Source organism: Sceloporus undulatus, chromosome 6, assembly GCF_019175285.1.
Source record: "Sceloporus undulatus isolate JIND9_A2432 ecotype Alabama chromosome 6, SceUnd_v1.1, whole genome shotgun sequence".
Taxonomy (NCBI): Eukaryota; Metazoa; Chordata; class Lepidosauria; order Squamata; family Phrynosomatidae; genus Sceloporus; species Sceloporus undulatus.
In genome coordinates, this window is record NC_056527.1 from 69,861,457 (window position 1) to 69,880,733 (window position 19,277).

Below are 19,277 nucleotides of genomic sequence, written 5' to 3' on the forward strand. Positions count from 1 at the left end.
TACATCTAAAAAAATAATACAATAACACAAAAACGGTGGGCAGAATAATCACATATATATGTATGGGGGGATCTTATGTGGCTGGGTCTATTTCGGGAAGGCCTGCCGGAAGAGACCGTCTTGACAGCTTTCTTAAAGCTATTTAGGTTGATAATTTGTCAGATCTCATCCGGAAGGCCCTTCTATAAGGTGGAGCGACTGCGGAGAAAGTCCTCTGGGAGTCGCAGTCAATCTTGTCTTGCAGACTGCAACAGGTTTCTCCCAGAGGATCTGAGTGCCCGGGCGGATTGTACAAGAAGGCAATTCCTTAAGAGGTTGGGCCCAAGCCCATGAGATGCTACAGCACAAGGATCCGTTGGCTGCACCTCTGCCCTCAGGGCTGCCGGAGAGATGGGTGAGACACCCACAGGGATGGTGGTGGTCCAGGAAGAATGAAACTGCTTATGGAAAGAGGTTACTACATGGCTCCAGTACATGGTGGGCATTCACCATCAAAGATGTGATACATGCTAATACTGCGTATTTCCTTGAGGGTGCATTGGGAACAGAAAACTTTTTCCATGTCTGCAACAGTGAGGGAAATGAGATTGAAAAATACTGGCAGGCAGTGTGCCAATGCGTACATGGAACATATTATTCCAACATGTCATGTTTTTGACCTCTAAAATCATTAATGGCCATGAATGTGAAGGTAATCTGGCTGTGATGTCACCCATTGACCACCAGGGTTGATTCATCTGATTTGGCTGGCTGGGTTGGGTCCTTTCCCCTCACCATGCATGTGTGTCCCTCCCAAAGCTGCATGCTTGATGGAAAAAGAAAAACCCCCAGATAGTGTACCATTCTTCAGTCAAGGGTATATGATAGCTGCACTGCCCTGCTGGAACTTCCAAACAAGACTGGCCAAGGGCAGCAGGAGGATCACTGATTGCAGTTTCAGATCTGTGTCCATGCACCATTGTGCCACACAGGCTGCTGTGTCCATACTGATTTCTATGGATTATTGCACAGAAAAGTGTGACTTATGGTGCACCATATAAAAGAGATGAATCATTTTGACCTTCTCTGGATATTTTTTTTTGTTTGTTTCATGGAAATCAAATTGCAATAGATAATGATGTACTAGAATAAGAATGATTTGATGGTGGGCTTTGAGAGAGTGCATGTTAATAGTATGATGATCAGGACCCAAATTTCAGGCTTATATTTTTGCACAATTGCAAGATCAGGAAGCACTTCAATTCTGCACTAAGCCTCCTAGGCTTGTTTCCTCTGTCTGTTCCAGATATAGGACAGTTTAGTATAGAGTCAAAATTGATGAACAATATAATGGAAACAAAACCTCTGCACTGTAGTATTCTGCCCCCCATCCTGCCCTGCCCCCCCCCCCAAATATGGAATTTTTCTGCACGAGAAAGGCAAACTTGTTTCATCAAACTTTATTCTGAAGGGACAATATGCAATAGAAGAGGTTAATTATAAACAAAAACATGTTCAGCCTGAGAGTTTCTTACAAAATGTTTCCAGAATTTTTTTTCTCCCTCATCAGCTTCCACTTCTGTTAAAAATTTAATTTTACTGGCCACACCTGTTTTTTTTTAAATGTTGGAATAGAAGCAGACTTATCAGCTTTCTTTTTCCCGTTTTGTTGTTCATGCATGCTCAGTAAATTATTCTGAAAGCAACTGCTGTTTACCTTGCCTGTTGTAGGCACTCACACACAGCTATAATATGATTGACTAAAATGAGATACCATTCTTTCCCAGCTGAAGCTTTATTGCTTTGTTTATTATAGACCCCCTACTTTAACTCAGCAACAAAAGCATGTTCCTCCAGTTCTCCCTCACCAGCCTCTGCTAAAAGATTTCTAACTAGGCAGATGCGTTTTACAGATGCTTGTAAAAAGGATCTTGGTCAGTTTTGTTAACTGTAATATGTCTGTAAATAAACCAGAAGAGATGCACTGTGCTGCTGTCACTGTTTTCTGATGATCTTTCGTCATTCTTTCAAATATTTTTAAATAAATTCATATATTTAATTTATATCCCAAGTTTATCCTGATATGGGACCCTACATAATTATGAAAGTTAAAAAAGAATTAAATAAACTACCATATTAAAATATAATAAAAGTACTTCATAGCCAGCTAGTTACCAAATGTCTATTCAAGTAAAAGGTCCACACCTGCTGGCAGGAGGAGATAGAGGGCCACCTAGTCCTTAGTGGGAGAACTTCTGCAGCCTGGGAGCAGGCAATGAGAAATATAATTATTTAGTATAGCAGCTTACATAATACATTGATTAAAACCTGACATAATTAAAATCATACCATTTAAAAGAGTATAAAATTAAAGGAAAACTATATTTTTTTAAAACATACAAAAGTTAAAAATAAATAAAGCATACACCCAATAAGAAGCCTCCCTGAGAGCAATCTTCCATGTTCTCACCACTAGTAATTGTGATGGTGATGGGACTGAGCGAAAGCTCTCCTCCACAAATCTTAAAACAGACAGGCTTACAGAAAGAGAGTGATACTGACATGTATATATAGAAAGAGAGATAGAGGGCTTTATATGACACTTTACCTGCTCATGTTGTTTGTTATCTGAAAGAGGAAAAGGCAAAATCCACAGGCAAAGTATTAAAAGGTGTTCCAAATTCATTACATTTGTGGCACACAATCTTCAGTTATGGACTGGAAAAAGAAAATCTGGATGTTAATACATCTGAAAACACAAACACATGTAAAAGATCAACTGTTAATTATCCTTGGCATGTTCAGTTCATGTAACATTCATTAGTTTTAGAGAACAGACATACAGTACTGTATGTAGCAGCTTTTAGTGTTCAGCAAAAATACTGAATTTGCTGAACAATATCTCACAGCAAATTTATTCTCACTGTTGATAGATGGATAATGACATTGGGATGATCATTATCTCCGTGGCAACAGTATTCGTTGTGTCAGAGGAACATTGCACATGGAGCTGCTGTTACTTTTTACAGTCCTGCCTCGGCTTCCTCAATGAGATGCTGTTTCTGCAAAGCCAACATGCCCAGAGTACAAAAACAACTCAGAGCAGTTCCAAGGCTGCAGACTTATGATGTCATGTGAATGCTGCAGACTTCTGTGACACTAAAAGTTACTGTAAGGAAACTCCTAGTAACTCTTGCTTAAGAAATTCATAGCACATGTGCTATTTCTTTAAGTTGATGCTAGAATCACAGCGTTGGAAGGGGTGCTATAGACCATCAGGTCCAACTTCCTGCTCAGTGCAGGATCTCCTGATAGAGCATCCCCAGCAGAAAACTGTCCTGCCTGTTTATGAAGATATTCAGAGGAGTAAACCCTCTGAAAATGGTTCTATTACCAAGGTTTCACTGCCAGGACATTTCTCCTCTTGTTCAATTGAAATCTACCCTCTTACAACTTAAAATTATTAGACTTATTTCTGCCATCTGAGGTTTGGAATCTATGTTTCTGTTAACAGAAGCTAAGATGGCATTTGCTTTTTTTGCTACAGCATCACACTGCTTGCTCATGTTCAACTTCGAAGCAACCGAGGTCTTTTTCAGAAATAGTACTGCTGAGCCAAGTATCCTCCATTTCATACTTGTACATTTGTGCCCTAAAGGTTTCTCTTGAATTCGTTTATTTCAGCCTCATTTTCTAGTTTATCAATGTTCTTTTTAACTGGTTTAGTTGTTAACTACACCTCTCAGATAATTCAAATCTACAAATTTGATAAGGATTCTCATTACTCCATCATCAAAAGCATTGAAAAAATATTGAAGAACATCAGCCCTAGGACAGAACCCTGCAGTACCTGACTTGAGATCTCTTTCCAATTTAAACCATAGCCACTGATGACAAGTCTTTAAGAATGGTTTTCTAAGCAACTATGGATCCATCTGATGGTGTTTCCATCTATTCCACATTTACTCAGTTTACTAATCATAATACAGTGGACCTTTGTTATATGCTGGGGTTTGGTTCCAAGATCCCCCGTATATAACAAAATCCGTGTATGCTCAAGTCCCATTAAATATAATGACATAGCAAAATGGTGTCACTTATAAAAAATGGAAAATCAAGGTTTGATATTTGAAATTTATACTTTTTTGGAACATTTTCAAACCGTGGATGCTTGAATCCATGTATAAAAATATGTGTATAAGAAGGGCTGACAGTATCATGGGGAACCTTATCAAACACTTTACTGACATCCAGATAAATGACATCCATAGCATTCCCACAAGCTACCAAATTAGTGACTGGATTTTTAAAAAATGTGTAAGATTAGTTTGGCAGGATTTGTTTTTTATAAATCGATAGACCTACTGCATTGTCATCAATGCAGGGGCACACCTGGCTGAACGAGACTACATGTGAAAGGGATATAGGAGTCCAAGTAGACCACAAGTTGAACATGAGTCAACAGTGCAATGCGGCAGCTAAAAAGGCCAATGCAATTTTAGCCTGGATCAATATAAGTATAGTGTCTAGATCAAGGGAAGTAATAGTGCCACTCTATTCTGCTTTGGTCTGGCCCCACTTGGAATATTGTGTCCAGTTCTGGGCACCACAATTCAAAAAGAATGTTGAGAAACTGGAGCATGTCCAAAGGAGGGAAACTAAAATGGTGAAGGGTGTGGAAACCATGCCCTATGAGGAACGACTTAGGGAGTTTGGGATGTTTAGCCTGGAGAGTAGAAGGTTAAGAGGTGATATGATAATCCTGTTTAAATATTTGAAGGGATGTCATATTGAGGAGGGAACAAGCTTGTTTTCTGCTGCTCCAGAGAAAAGGACCCAAAACAATGGATGCAAGCTACAGGAAAAGAGATTCCACCTCAACATTAGGAGGAACTTTCTGACAGTAAGGGCTGTTTGACAGTGGAATGCACTCCCTCGGAGAGTGGTGGAGTCTCCCTCCTTGGAAGTCTTGGCGGGGGGTTGGACTGGATGGCCCTTGTGGTCTCTTCCAACTCTATGATTCTGTGAAAATACTTGCAAACTGACTCCTGTATAATCCATTTTGATATTTTTTCCTGGCATTTACTTTCCAGGATCTTCTTTTTTTGAAGAGAGGGACAATGTTTGTATATCTCCAGTCCTCTAGCACCTCACCTGTTTGCCAAGATTTCTTTCAAACGATGGCAATTGGCCCTGTGAGTATGTCAGCAAGTTCTTACAATATTCTGGGATGTAGTTTGTCTGGTCCTGCAGATCTGAACGCATGTGGGTTAAAATTAGATGATTCCTTACTCTTTACCAATCTTGATTTGCAGCCCGGATTCTTTGCAAAGGTCTCTGCTGATATGTAGAAGCACAGAGTCAACTATCCTGTTACTGTATTTGATGTAAGTCATACTCTGCCAAAAATTTAAGGTCCAACAAATTTTTCGCTTGGCTTGCTTATTCTTCAGAAGGTGGAAGAAGCAAATAGGGAATCAGCTATTTTAGATCTGATCCTAACCAACAGTGATCATCTGGCTAATGGAGTGGATATGGAGGGATTCTTAGGTGGGGATGACCACATTCTCCTGGAGTTTTTTACACAGTGGAAAAGGGAACCCAAGCATAGTCAGACATGCATTCCAGACTTTAAGAAAGCTGATTTCAATAAACCTAGGGAAACACTGTGTGTGATCCTGTGGTCAGGAATACTAAGAGAAGGGAGTTTCTTAAAAGTGAGATACTGAAGGTACCATTTCAAACAGTTCCAATGAAGAGGGAAAATGAGGGGTGTTTCAAGAAATCAGGATGGATGTCTAAAGGACTTTCAACTGAGCTAAGATTTAGAAAAAGGACATGCACAAGAAAGGGGGAAAACCACCAAAGAGGAATTCAAACAAATAGTCAGCTTGTGTTGGGAGAAAGTCAGAAAAGCTAAAGCACAGAACAAACTCAATCATGCTAGAGACATTAAAAACAATGAAAAGGGATTTTTGGTTACACCCCTAGCAAAAGGAGGAATAAGGAAATGTTAGTGCTGCTTCATGAAGAAGATGGCAAAATACAGGAGACAGTGAAAAGAAAAAATAACTGAACATCGTGTTTGCCTCTGTCTTCTGTGAAAAAGAACACAGTGCTCAACCTGGGCAAAATGAAGCAGTACGGGAAATGAAGCAAAATGAAGGTAATACCTTGTCAGTAAGGTCATTTATTTTTTACTTTGTCAGTATAAATGAATTCAAATCTTCAGGGCCAGATAAACTTCATTGAAGGGTTTTAAAAGAACTGGCAGAAGAAATCTCAGAACCATTGGCAATAATCTTTGGTCCAAAACACACTGCAGAAATAATCTAGTTTGAGACTGCTTTAACTGCCCTAGCTCAATGCTAGGGAATTCTAGGAAGTGTAGTATTCTTGCATAGCAGGAAGTTGGACTGAATGGCTGTTGTGGTCTCTTCCAATGCTATGATTCTTTTATTCTACAGTTGGCTCTCCATATCCACAGATTCTTTATCCACTCTGAATGCATGGCTTGAAAATATTCCAAAAATACATAAATTCCAAAAAAGTAAATCTTGATTTTGCTATTTTTATAAGGGACACCATTTTTACTATGCCACTGTATATAATAGGACCTGGGCATCCATGGATTTTGGTATCTACAAGGCGTCTTGGAACCAAACCACAATGGATGCCATGGGCTGTATTTAAAATAACACTGCCTCTGCACTTGAAGATTCCGTTTAGTGATCATAAATTTAAAAGTGCTCTTTAGAAACTAGTTTCCATTTACAAAGTAGAAATCGCAACTCTATCCAATTCAGATGGTGGCATTTCCATCAGTATTAACAAGGATGAGAAGTATTTGCTTTTGTTTAAAGAATTAAGCTGTATGTTCTTACCTTTCATGTCATTTGTGCAGTCTTCATATTGACAACTGCAACTCATTTCGAGTAAACAGTTCCATTTAGGAAGGCAGTATGGAAGGACTAGGGTGTCAAACACAGCTTTAGAGATGGTATTTATTCATCAATTTTGTATACTTCTTTCATTCAGGAACAAAAATGCTTGTGCTGCCAAAAAAAGAGAACATAGCATGAGTGCATGGTGCACTAAATTACTGAATTCTCATCTACTGAAAGATATGAGGCTGCCCGACACAGCAGGCCAGCCTGGCTGCCACGAGGGACAGTCGCAGTCGCTGGGCCTGTTGCCCGGCCTGGGCCAGTCCCAGCAGCCCACGTGTGGGGCTGCCTGGGCTGGGATTGGCCCGGGCACATCTAGGGGGAAGCGATTCTACTCCAGCGCTCAGGGCTACATGTCCCAGATAGCACCGGGAAGCGGAAGCGCCTTCCGACTGGGCGCCGTCATCCCTTGGTGCCGCCTGGGATTTGACAGGAGGCCGGGAGGTGGGACTCTTTCTCGGCCTCCCATTGGTTGTGAGGCCTATTTAAGACTGTGTGGTGCCCTGGCAGGTGCCATTTGCAGCCTGGCTCACGCAGAGAAGTGAGCCGAGCCAAGCTGGGTTACTGGGTGTAGCTGGGAGGACCACGTGAGTGCCACCGGCAACTCTCCTGCTCCTTCTGGGAGGCTTGTGTGGCAGCTGCCCCCCCAAGCACTCAGCGTGGCAGCCACAGCTCGGACCGCATGTGCAGCCACCCCTCGAGCACTCAGTGCGGCGGCCGCAGCTCGGACCATGTGTGCGGCCCGGAGCACTCGGGCGCCACCAGCAGTGCTACTGTGCCTGCTAAGGGCCCGGGTTGCCTCCCCCACTTTTTTTCCTCTGACACCTGGGCAGTATTACTATTTCTTCTTGCCCCCCCCTTGGGGGGGGGCCTGGTTCCTCCCCCCCCCCCTTATTGGGTGTGGGCCCGGTGGTTGCCTCCCCCTTTCTACCATTTGGTGCCTGTGCCTGAGGGTCTGTGTGTGGGCCAGAGGGGCCACTACCCTACTCCTTTTTCCTGGTGCGATGCCACCAAAGGCCAAAAAAGGCCAAGAGCAGCCACCACCCCCCCAACAGCAAGGGGCCAATCAGGCCAGCCCAGGAAATCCTGGTCTGACTTGGCCCCTCGACAGAAGCAAAAAAGTCCTTCTGAAATGCCGGTCCGGGAGTCCTCCCAACCCAAGAGGAGACAAGCACAGACGTCGATAACAAGTAAGGCTCCAGCATGGGACGAAGCTCTAGTGGCATCCAACAATCCATCACTGAGCTGATCAAAGAGGTTCGAGAAAGCAGGGGCCAGGTCAAAGAAAAAGCAGGCCCGTCATGAGCCCCCCAAGTTCTAGCTCAGCCAGCTCTTCTTCCAGTGGCTCCAGCGCATCTTCGGGCTCATCCTCTTCCAGTTCCATAGTGCCAGTGCCTTCCACTTCCCCTCCAGCAGCCAGCAAGCACAAAGGACACAAAGGCAAGTGCAATAAGGAGAGACCAAAAAAGGCCCCGGTCTCGCCACCCAGAGATCCACTGACCATGGTTGGTGAGTGCTCACGTGTCAGTTCGAGCAGGGACCATTACTGGCTGGAAGGGGTGCTAACCCCGGGCATGCCTTCTTGGGCCATTAGGCGTAGAGCCCACCATCTGGGACTTCAGGGGGTTTGGGTAGACCAGCAGGCTTCCGGTACCCCAAAATTTTCCAGAGGTGAGAACCCGCCAGGCATTCACCTCCATAAAAAAGTGAGGTGAAAGATTCTCAAGGGGTGTTTTGTGGATGTTTTCACTCTCCTCAGGCCCAGGGGGGAGGAGGTGGGGGCGGTTTTGTCCACTAAGAAAGACAAAAATGGACCCATGTTTCCGCCTGCTGAGCGCACCTTCATTAATTGGATTGAGGGCTATGGGGTTTTCATGGCTGTTGTCTCCATGGCCTACCCCGAGCGGGGATAGCATCTCACCAGTCATATGCTCAATGTACTCAGTCCATTGGTGTTGGTCCGTGCTTGCGGACATGGGGCCCTTATGGAGAAATGCGATATTCAATAGGGTTTCCGCCTGCTACCCGTTCACCCTGATGATTTTTGTCTCTCAGGCTTCAAGGTGCAAGGCCAATGGTATTTTGATAAAGCCACGCCCATGGGGTGTTCAGCCTTCGAGACCTTCAGCTCCTTCCTTGAGTGGGAAGTTAAGCGAAGAGCCACCTCCCCCCTTGTGACGTACTATTTCGACAACTTCCTGTTTTTGGGTGAGGCTCACACTGACACCTATACAAAGCTCTTGGCCACTTTCAAGGACCTGGTGCTAGAGCTAGATGTGTCCCTGGCACCGGGCAAGACAGAAAGCCCTACCACATCCCTCACTTACCTGGGCAATCAGCTTGACTCCATAGCTGGGGTGTCCCGCCTGCCCAGTGAAAGATTGTAGTCCCTTCATAGCAAAATCAAGGCCATGCTCACGGCCAGCAAGGCTACTTTAAAAGAAATCCAATCCTTGCTAGGCCATCTTAATTTCGCTTTCAGGATGGTGTCCCCGGGCAGGGCCTTTTGCACCAGGCTGGCCAGGATTACCACAGGGGTCTGGGCCGCCCATCATCATATCCGCCTCTCTCGGGGCATAAAACAAGACCTGGCAGTGTGGGAGGGCTTTCTCAGGCAGTACAATGGAGTTTCACCTTGGCAGCACCCCTGGGAGCTGGGTCAGGGCCTCCAGGTCCACTCAGACGCTGTTGGGAGCCTGGGTTTCGGTCTCTACTTCCAGGGTCACTGGTACGCACAGCATTGGCCCGAACAGTGGGCCTGCAGTGGGTTACTGCGTGACCTCACCTTTTTAGAGCTTTTTCCCCTTGTGATTGCCATTCACCTGTGGGATGAGGCCTTTGCCAATAAGTCAGTTTGCTTCTGGTGTGACAATCAGGCAGTTGTCAGGATAATCAACCACCAGAGCTCTAAGTCAGATAGGGTCATGCAGCTGATCAGACACTTTGTGCTCCGTTGTCTCCTATGGAACATCACATTCAAGGCACGTTTTGTCAGAGGCCTAAACAATAATGTCGCAGACTCTCTTTCCTGTTTTCAGGAGACCAGGTTCCGTCTACTGGCACCCACAGTGGATCCCTCACCCACGCCTTTCCTGGAAGAACTGTGGGAGGTTGGCAAGCTTCTGTAATGCAGGGAGTCTTGTCATCAGTGGCACCAGCCACCTTTAGAGCCTTACAATAGAGTCATGACTAAACTCCAGGCCTCCTTTGAGGCAGCTAAGGTCTAGGCCCACTAGCCCATCCATTCTGACATAGTTTTGAGGTTTTTGGTGTGGCTCAAAGAACAATCCACAGCACCTCGCACCATGTCTGTCCACCTGGCGGTGATCTTTTTTGCCAAAGCCGGGGGTCACGCTGACCCTTGCACTTCCTTTTTGGTTCAAAGGACTTTGGAAGGGTGGAGGAGAACACATGTGGGAAACTTGGATGGAAAGAGGCCCATTTGTTTCAATTAACTTATTGAGCAGCTCCACTTTGTTTGTATTTCCAAGAGCGAGGCGGGCCTGTTCACAGCCACCTTCACTACAGCTTTCTTTGGGGCCTTCAGGGTGGGGGTATTTGTGTCTGCCTCCAGATCCGATATCTCTAGGCGATCACTACAAATCAGGGATGTGACGTTTGCAAGACATATTGTCTACCTAGCTCTTCACAGGTCAAAGTGCGACCAACTTGGCAAAGGCTCCTCCGTCACACTGCGAAGGCTCCGTGGCTCCCATCTGTGCCCATTTCGAACCCTGCAAAATTATACAGCAGCCTGCCCTCAGATGGATGGTCCTCTCTGCATACATTCTGATGGATCTCTGTTCATACAGTACCAGGTGATCTCGGTGCTGCGAATGACTTTAAGGAGAATTGGGCTGCCACCAGAATTTGGTGGACAATTCTTTCAGAATCGGGGCGGCTACAGCTGCGGCGGAGAGCGGGTTGCTGGAAGACTCCATAAAGAGGCTGGGCAGATGGAAGTCAAGTGCTTACGTGGGCTACATCTGCCCGGGGAGGGATGCCTGCGGTTTAAAATACTAAGGGTTTATAGGGTTGGTGTAAGGCTTCCCTGGGGAGGGATAATGTATGTATGTTTTGTATGTCATGTAAAGTCTAATAAAATCTTTTTAAAAAGTATGCATGATGCATTTTTTTACAGTTTGGATGGTCAATAAACATATCACTTTTTTGTGGATTTTGTTGCATGGCCAACACAGCGACTCCTGAATCTGTTTCCTGGATGTGAAGATACCACAATTTAGCTGCTATAGGAAAATCCTAAGGAGGGAGGCAATGGAATGGGATCTTACTATTTAAGGTTTCTGCCTCCAAGCAATGTAAAACATTTTCTTTTTAAATTGTAATATTTTATCCAAATACTACCTAATTTTTTTCTAATACAAAAGCATGGAGGCTTCTCTTGAGAGAGTCAATGTTCTCTGCCAAACAAAGGGGGCTGGGATCTCAAAATGGATGGAGACATCTTGGACCTCAGAAGTAGTATAGTACCTTTTTGTATTGGCAATGAAATTCAAACTTCATCTCCTGCACTTTGGAATCCTTGGGTCCCAGTGCCACAAGGCCAGGAGGAGGAGAGGCCTGTCTGCATAGATATCCCTCCCTCCACACTGTCTCAATACAAAAAAACACACCAACAACACCTTGCCAAAATGCAAGCCTTTGATTAACAGCGCCATGTCCCCCCTGCCATATGATTTAACACCTCTGCTTGATGAAGAAGCCAGTGGAGCTTGGAAACTTGCATCATGTATTTTGTGTCTTTTGGTTGGCCAAATAAAGGTATCATTAAAGATATTTTTGTTGTTGTTGTTCATTTTGGATGATATTGTACTCAAGCCATATGGCCAACACTGCTACTCTGAATGTATTTCTTAAATAAAATGTAGTAGTCTTTAACATGGCAAACAACTGTTGTTGTTCTTAAGGAAACTGATATTATACCATCACCGTGGAGCCCTAAAAGGCAATGGAGGATTCAGGTGGAGGAGGACTGCCTCCTGCACCCACCGCAATGATGATGATGATGATGGCTTTAGAGTAATCACCGACATTAATTAATAGCCACTCATCTTTTACATATAAAGAATCTCATATCTGACATCTCTGTTTCCTTCTGTTTTGACTGTTTAAGTAATGGTTTTAATGATTTATTTTATATTTTATCCTTGTTATGTTTAGACATTTTGCCATATATGTAAAGGGGGAAGAGGGAATTAGTTGTGTTGCATTAGAGTTGTATTGTATTTTATGTGTGTATTGGTTTTTATGATTGTATTACTGTATTGTACTTTACAGTATTCTATGGATTTGCTTTTGTGACTTTGTAATCCGCCTTGAGCTTTTGGAAAGGTGGCATATATAACGTTTATTATTATTATTATTATTATTATTATAACAAAATAAACATGTTTGTGAATGCTAGGTTTCCCTCTATCTACTTTGGCAGTGAGATAAAGAGACCTAGGGAGGGAGGAAGATGGAGGAGGACCTTAGGGGCCATGCAATCCAATTTTGTGAGCTGTCGTTGTGTGTAGCATCTGAGACTCGGCAGTATTACTGTACAACTTTGTATTTAATATCAACAACAACATGGTCAACAAACAATACACACCAAGGGGACTAACTCCCAGGTATCCATGGTCCCCAAACTGTGCCCTTGAAGAGGTATGGACTTCAGCCACGTGGCCAACAGTAAACCCCTTAAAGAGCCGAGTTTAGGGACCACTGAAGGCGGTTATCAAGGACGCCCTCCCTGCCTCCCTCCCTCCCTCCTGAGTCCTTTGGGGGCCTCAAAGCAAGCAGAGCCCCCGCCGCCTCAGCATTCGTCACGCGAGACAAAGAACGTACCACTTACGTCTCTCCACGTCTTCCAGACTCGGGCGCCCTCTGCCGGTGGTTTGGGAGAACTGACGTCAGTTCAACCAAAGGCGGCGGCGGCGGCGGCGGCAGCAGCAGCGCTGAAGGTCTTCTCGCGAAGGCAGGCGCCGAGAGAGGGCTTTTAAAGGCCCGAAATGGCGCTCTTGCTTCACCAATTGCAACCCAGAGGCTGAATTCGCGTTTGCTGATTGGCCAGGAGCAGCGCGTCGGCCGCCGCTTGAAGGTGATTGACAGGGTGCTCCACCTCTGGCAGAGCGCCGTTCGCGAGGGGGCTGGCCGCCGGGGCAGTGGGTTCCGGAGGCCCTCCGTCGTCGTCCTCGTCTGCCAGAAGCGGAGGAGGCTCCAGGGGCGATGAGTGGGTCCTTTGGTCGCCTTCCGGCGGCGCTGCGCCTGTGGAGAGGCCCGCGGCCCTTGGCCTTCCTCGCTCGGCCGCTGAGTCAAGGCGGCGCGGCGGACGCTGCGGGCGGCGGCGGCGGCGGGTCTAAGGAGGCGGTGGAGCGCCTGGTGCGCGGCCACCCGGTGGTGGTGTTCATGAAGGGCAGCCCGGCCCAGCCCCAGTGCGGCTTCAGCAACGCCGTGGTCCAGATCCTGCGCCTCCACGGCGTCAAGGACTACCGCGCCTACGACGTCCTCCAGGACCCCGACCTCCGACAAGGTAGGAGGCTGGGCTGGGCAGGAGGCCGGCAGGAGCTGCCCCTGTGGCCGGAGCGGAGAGCTCTAGAGGACAGAAGGAACCGGCCCCTTCGGGCCAAGGGCGTCTGTCTCTCTGCCTCCAGATGGCCGCTCAGAAGGAACAGGCTCTTCTCTTCCCAGGGCGCAGGTTAGGGAAGGGAACCGCGGCCCTCCAGCTCCTGGCGAACTACAGTTCCCATCATGCCTCAGCCCCAGCCGGAAGTTTCTCCCAGGCTCCCGAGGGCTTGGCTGTGGCTCCTTCCCTTCCCATGAAGCCCCGGGGGGGCGGGGTCAGGGGTAAAACAAACACAGTCTTTGGGGGGCTCTGTGGCCTTGTCTAGAAGAGTTGCTTCCTGACCTTTCGCCAGCATCTGCGGCTCTGGGCGTCTTCAGAGAATGCTTGCCTGGGAAAAGTTGGCTGTGTGTGTGTGTATGTATATATACACACACTGTGTGAGTGACCTGGGAAGGCAGGAGTGACTTGCCTGTGTGTTGTTGTGTTGCTAATGGCAGGCCTCAGGGTGGTCTGCAAAGGAGGATTACTGGGAGACTCTTATCCTGGAACACAGTTTACGCTTCAAGGAGCAATCTAATGTTGCTGCACAGCCATTTCTTAAAGAGTGGGCCATAGTTTTTCATGATACAAACCAGTGGCCCCAAACTGTGCTCTTTAAGGGATTTTGGACTTCAGCTCCCAGAATCCCAGACTATGGGCCAACATGGCTGAGGCTTCTGGGAGATGAAGGCCAAAATCTCTTAAGGGTTTGTAGTTTGGGGACCACTGATCTACACAATCAAAGGCTTCCCTACAATCTCTATAGTGCAGACTGATTTCCTTTTTCTTTAGTGAATTCCATGATCCATTCCATGTTTACCACGAGATCCCTATCGCTTCGTCTTTCCTTGAACCCTGCAGTTTGGTGATTGGCATTTCTTGCTCCATATATGGCAAAAGTCCTTGTTGAAGCATTTTGAGCAACACTTTGCTTCTCCTTTCCACTGTATAACAAACTCCAGGAGAACATGGTCACTTCCACCTAATGATCCCACCACTTGCACCACATTAACCAAGTCATCCTTGTTGGTTAGGATCAGATCTAAAATAGCTGGCCCCCTTGTTGCCTCTTCCACCTTTTGGTCTAGAAGAAACTAGAAGAGTACATTTTTCTAGGGTCAGTTGTCTTGTATTTCCTGCTTGTTTTCTCCTTGTTGGGTATTATTGCTCAGTAAAGTTCTCTCTCTCTCTTCTTCTTCTTCTCTCCTACCTTCTTGATTTCCATAAAGTAAATGGCAGGAACAGAAATAAAACTGATAGCCAGATTGGCATAGTAGTTGGAGCCTTGGGCTGAGACTCTGGAGACCAGGGTTTGAAACCCAGCTTGGCCATAAAACCCACTGGGTGACCTTGGGCAAATACCATGCTTTCAGCCTCAGTGGAGGGCAATGGCAAATCTACTCTGAACAGATCTTGCCAAGAAACCCCCCCCCCCCCAATAGGTTCACATTAAGGTAATGCATTGGAAATGACTTGAAGGCACACAGCACACACGCACCTTTCATGCAATCCAGTGTAGGTTAAGATATACTGACCAGTTAAGGAGTGATTTATAGAAGGGGTATTGCTTTCCCCACACCCACCTTTAGCCAGTCTTTTTAAGCACCTTGTCTCATCCCACATTCACCCCTTGTATTCAGAACTAAGTGTAGACGTGCTCTGGTTACACAAACCAAAGTATTTTGTACCAAAGGAAATTATTGTCCCCCTTTCCTCTGTCAGAACCCACATGCAGTGGCAATTGTTGTAGGGAATTTGGTTGTATTGGGTAACATATATTGAGTTGATATTGCCTGTACTGAGTAATAAAGCTTTTCTGATTCTCCCCATATGACTGTAAAGGGATTGGATGGTCAGTCAACATTAAGGCTGTGTTATTAATGCATGACTTCTCTGTGGCTGCATCCGCACTGCAGAAGTAATCCAGGTTGACACCACTTTAACTGATGTGGCTCACTGCTATGGAATTCTGGGGAATTGTAGTTTTTTATGGCATCAGAGCTCTCCAACAGAGAAGGCTAAATGTCTCACAAAACTAGTTTCCATAATTCTGTAGCATTAAGCCATGACAGTTAAACTGAGACTTCCCACAAGGCATCCAACTCCATCCTGGCCTCTGAGGGGAAGAGAAGGTAGGCCAATGCCATCAGGCCTCCCTAAAGGAACTGAGCCCTTCCCAGAAGGCATCCAACTCCATCCTGGCCTCTGAGGAGAGGAGAGGGTGGGCCAACCCCATCAGGCCTCCCCAATGCCATTGGGCCTACCCTTAAGAAACAGAGCCCTCCATCTGTCCATCTTCAGAGGGAGGGATGAACTCCAGGACCTCATCCCCTTCCCCACAACCATTCCCTTCTCCTTTTGTGTTGTGTCTTCTTAGATTGTAAGCCTGAAGGCAGGGAACCGTCTAATTAAAAGATTGTATGTACAGTGCTTTGTAAATTTACAGCGCTATATAAATAAAGTTTAATAATAATAATAATAATATTAATAATAATAATGGTTTCAAACTGGATTATCTTTGCGGTATGGATACAGCCTGTGTGTGTGAGAGAGAGATCAGAGTGTGTGGACATGGAGGAGAGAAGGAAAGGGAGCAGTGCACAATAAAATGTCTTCAGCTTGAGTTCTTGATGTTGAATAAATCCCAGGCACTCGTAAAATATTTTTAAAATGGAATTATTTCAACATATTTTGCATTTATATTCCCTGATGTTTCACTGAAATGTCTGTACTGGGTTTGAGAGCAACAAATTCCTGGAGTGGTATTCTGACTGACCCATTTAGGAGCTCTAAAGAAATTTAGCAGTACTTTTTGAATTCCTATTCTGGCTATGTTAATGTTAATAATTATGCTCTCTAAAGTTATGAGACTGCAGCTGGTATCTTACACCACTCCCTGAATTCTCAAGATCTGTTAGGAAGAGATAAAGACTTTGGACTGTTAGGTCTTGGGACCTTATCACACTGGGGTTTTTGAGCTCAGAACTAGGGTGAGTGCGAATTGAGTGATGCGGATTCACGTTAGAACGTTCATGTATTTTCACACCTGGTTGCTTTCAATGGGAGCCCCTTCCTTGAGGCTTCCGTGGGGCTTCCAAACTGAATCCTTCCTGGCTCCTCATTTTGGGGAGTGCGCTAAATAAGTGGATTGACGGGATTCGCATTGAGGCTGGGTTCGAACTCACTGCAGATTGGTCTGGTGTGGAATTCCAATCTGCTGATGCTCTTGAACACCATCGCAAGACCCCCGGGTTGCAAATCTCCCATGATGCCCTGCTGGCATTTTGCCCCATTTGCTTCCAGTGGCCCTTCCTGCTTTAAGGGCAACCGGGGCTCCATTGGAGCTCTCTCTCTCCTTCCCTCTCCTTCCCTGCTGCACCTTCTGCAGAGGATTCTGGCCAGCCAGCGCTCTCTCCCTCCTCTCCCCCCCCCCTCACACACATACTCACACACTCACATATATACATACACATCAGTCGGGGTGATAGGATAGGTCGCTGGGACCAGGATCAGGAGGCAGAGGCAGTTAGGGGGTGATGGGATAGGTGGCTGGGGCCAGGATCGGGAGGCAGAGGCAGTCAGGGGGTGATGGGATAGGTCGCTGGGGCCAGGGGATGATGGGTTAGGTGGAAGAGGGGGCAAGATGGGGATGCAGGAGTAGTCGGGATGATGGGTTAGGTGTCAGGGTGAAGGAAGGGAGCAGATCGGAATCTAGGAGGATACTGGGGATGATGTGACAAGAGGATATATATAGATATATGTTGCTGAAATAGATGAGGGGAATGACAAGAGGATAGTTATAGATGTGGATGAAATGGAAGGGGGCTCTGACATGGAGGACCCTTTGAATTTGGCTGCCAGGGATGGGAAAATAGAAGGGAGGAAGAAAAGGGATGCTGTCATTCCTGTGAAAGTGGAGAGGAAATAGAAGGGAGGAAGAAAGGGGCAGCTGTCATTCCCGTGAAAGTGGAGCCAGGCTTCCTTCTTCACCCCAGAAGTGTAAAGGTTCAGGATGCCTTCAGGGCCCCACTGAGCATGTGCAAGGGTCCCAATTTGAATCGTTGAATCCCCCATGGTAAGGAAAGGTGTGAAAATACAATTTGCACTCACTCCGCTTTGCCTGAATCCGCATCACGTGACTTCCTTGGATTCGATTCCCCCTCAGTTCGGAAGGGCAACAGAACAGCAACCAGGTGTGATAAAACAGCCACGTTATAACGTCAATTCGAATCATTCAACCTGCACTCACCCCTGATCTTAGCTTCAATAACCTCAGTGTGATAAGGTCCTTGGTAAAAAACAAACTGTTCTTTATGCATTAGGTGGTAATTTATATAGTTCCCATGAATCTATCAGCAAGGGAACCAGAACTTGAATCTTGAGCTTAAAACTAGATAGTGTTCCTTTAAAAGCAGCTGGTGAGTGCTGCATTGATTGTTACCAAATGTGGCTACCGAAGCAGGGAAAGGAACATACATATTTACATGTTCTCCTGAGCCCTGTTACTTGCTTGTTTATGTTGTAATGAGAACTTTGTGGGTGGGGAAGGAATAACAAAAACTATTAGGAATGATCTGCTTGAAGGGAAGAAATGGTTGAAACCTTGAATAAGAGACCTCCAACAGGATTGGTGGATTGCAATGGTTTATGGCAGGCCAATTGTAAATTAATAATATTTTGAAGATCAGATAGTAAGTTTTAGAATGGTGGGAAGCAATCAAACTGAAGTGATGCCATTCCTGGTGTCACTGTATCTCCAGTTTATGAAAGCAGCTCCCCAAACAGAATTAGCAGTCTTTCAATGTAAAAAATAATGATCACTTCCGACGTTCTTTATTTTATCAGTATAATTTAGGGTGGAGGAAATAATTGGGAACCAGAAATCTTTTGTGGATCTACTAAAGTTCACTGAGATGTATGCATACTGTATATCCTTCTGCCTACTTAATTCTGTACAGAAAAAAAAAGGTAAAAGGATCAGGTCCTGTCCTGGGGGGAGGAAAGTGAAAGAAAAAGGTAATAAAAGTCTCAGTATATTTTGTGTTTTTCGTCGTTTGGTTGCAGTATTTTCATAACCCCCCATGGACCTGTAAAAAACACTGTTATATGATGCTTAACATTTTTGGAAATAATTGTTTAACATGCAGGGTTTTTGTTTTATTTTTTTGATTTAGGAATTAAGAACTATTCCAACTGGCCTACTATACCTCAAGTCTTCCTCAATGGTGAATTTGTGGGAGGCTGCGACATACTTCTCCAGATGCATCAAAGCGGAGATCTAGTGGAAGAGCTTAAAAAATTGGGAATTCGCTCCGCCCTTCTGGATTCAGAGAGAGACCATGACAAAAAATAAACAAGCTGATGTGACCTTGACAAAGACAGATTTGGATAATTTGGTACCAGAAAAGCCTTATGTAATTCAGCTCAAGAAGGCAACTTTTTGCTCTAAAATGATGAGGTTCATAATTAAGTAGTTTGTTCTCACTGTACAGTATGATAGACCAATATGTGAATATTCTGTGTTGAATATTTTTATAACCACAGCAGTGTAAATCAAATGTTTTGCAAACCTAGTAAATAAGTATTTCACTTCTATTTTGCACTACTTTGTATGCATCTTGCTTGAGTCAGATTTTTGGAACAACTTTTTTATTGGATTCTTCCATAGTTGCATATCTATTCCAGAATGTGTGTTCATTGTTCAGTTACTTCACAGTAATCCATTTAATCTCTTGTTGTGTTCT

General features: G+C 45.3%; 2 protein-coding genes, 1 long non-coding RNA gene and 1 other non-coding gene across 6 annotated transcripts in view; 2 read left to right on the forward strand and 2 right to left on the reverse strand.

Moving 5' to 3' along the window:
• Positions 1–19,277, forward strand: part of PIGA (phosphatidylinositol glycan anchor biosynthesis class A) — a 579,723-nt gene that overhangs the window by 509,791 nt on the left and 50,655 nt on the right. The window lies entirely within an intron of this gene.
• LOC121932538 lies at positions 1,425–13,043 on the reverse strand. The gene is made up of 3 exons (XR_006104370.1): positions 12,777–13,043; positions 6,864–7,034; positions 1,425–2,697 (listed from the first exon to the last, which is right to left on the reverse strand). It is a non-coding gene; the product is annotated as an uncharacterized LOC121932538 (long non-coding RNA).
• LOC121935859 lies at positions 2,829–3,102 on the reverse strand. The gene has a single exon (XR_006104881.1).
• Positions 13,060–19,128, forward strand: GLRX5 (glutaredoxin 5). The gene is made up of 2 exons (XM_042471213.1): positions 13,060–13,461; positions 18,708–19,128. The coding sequence occupies exons 1-2, from the start codon at positions 13,158–13,160 to the stop codon at positions 18,884–18,886; spliced, it is 483 nt and encodes a 160-aa protein (XP_042327147.1). The 5' UTR covers positions 13,060–13,157; the 3' UTR covers positions 18,887–19,128.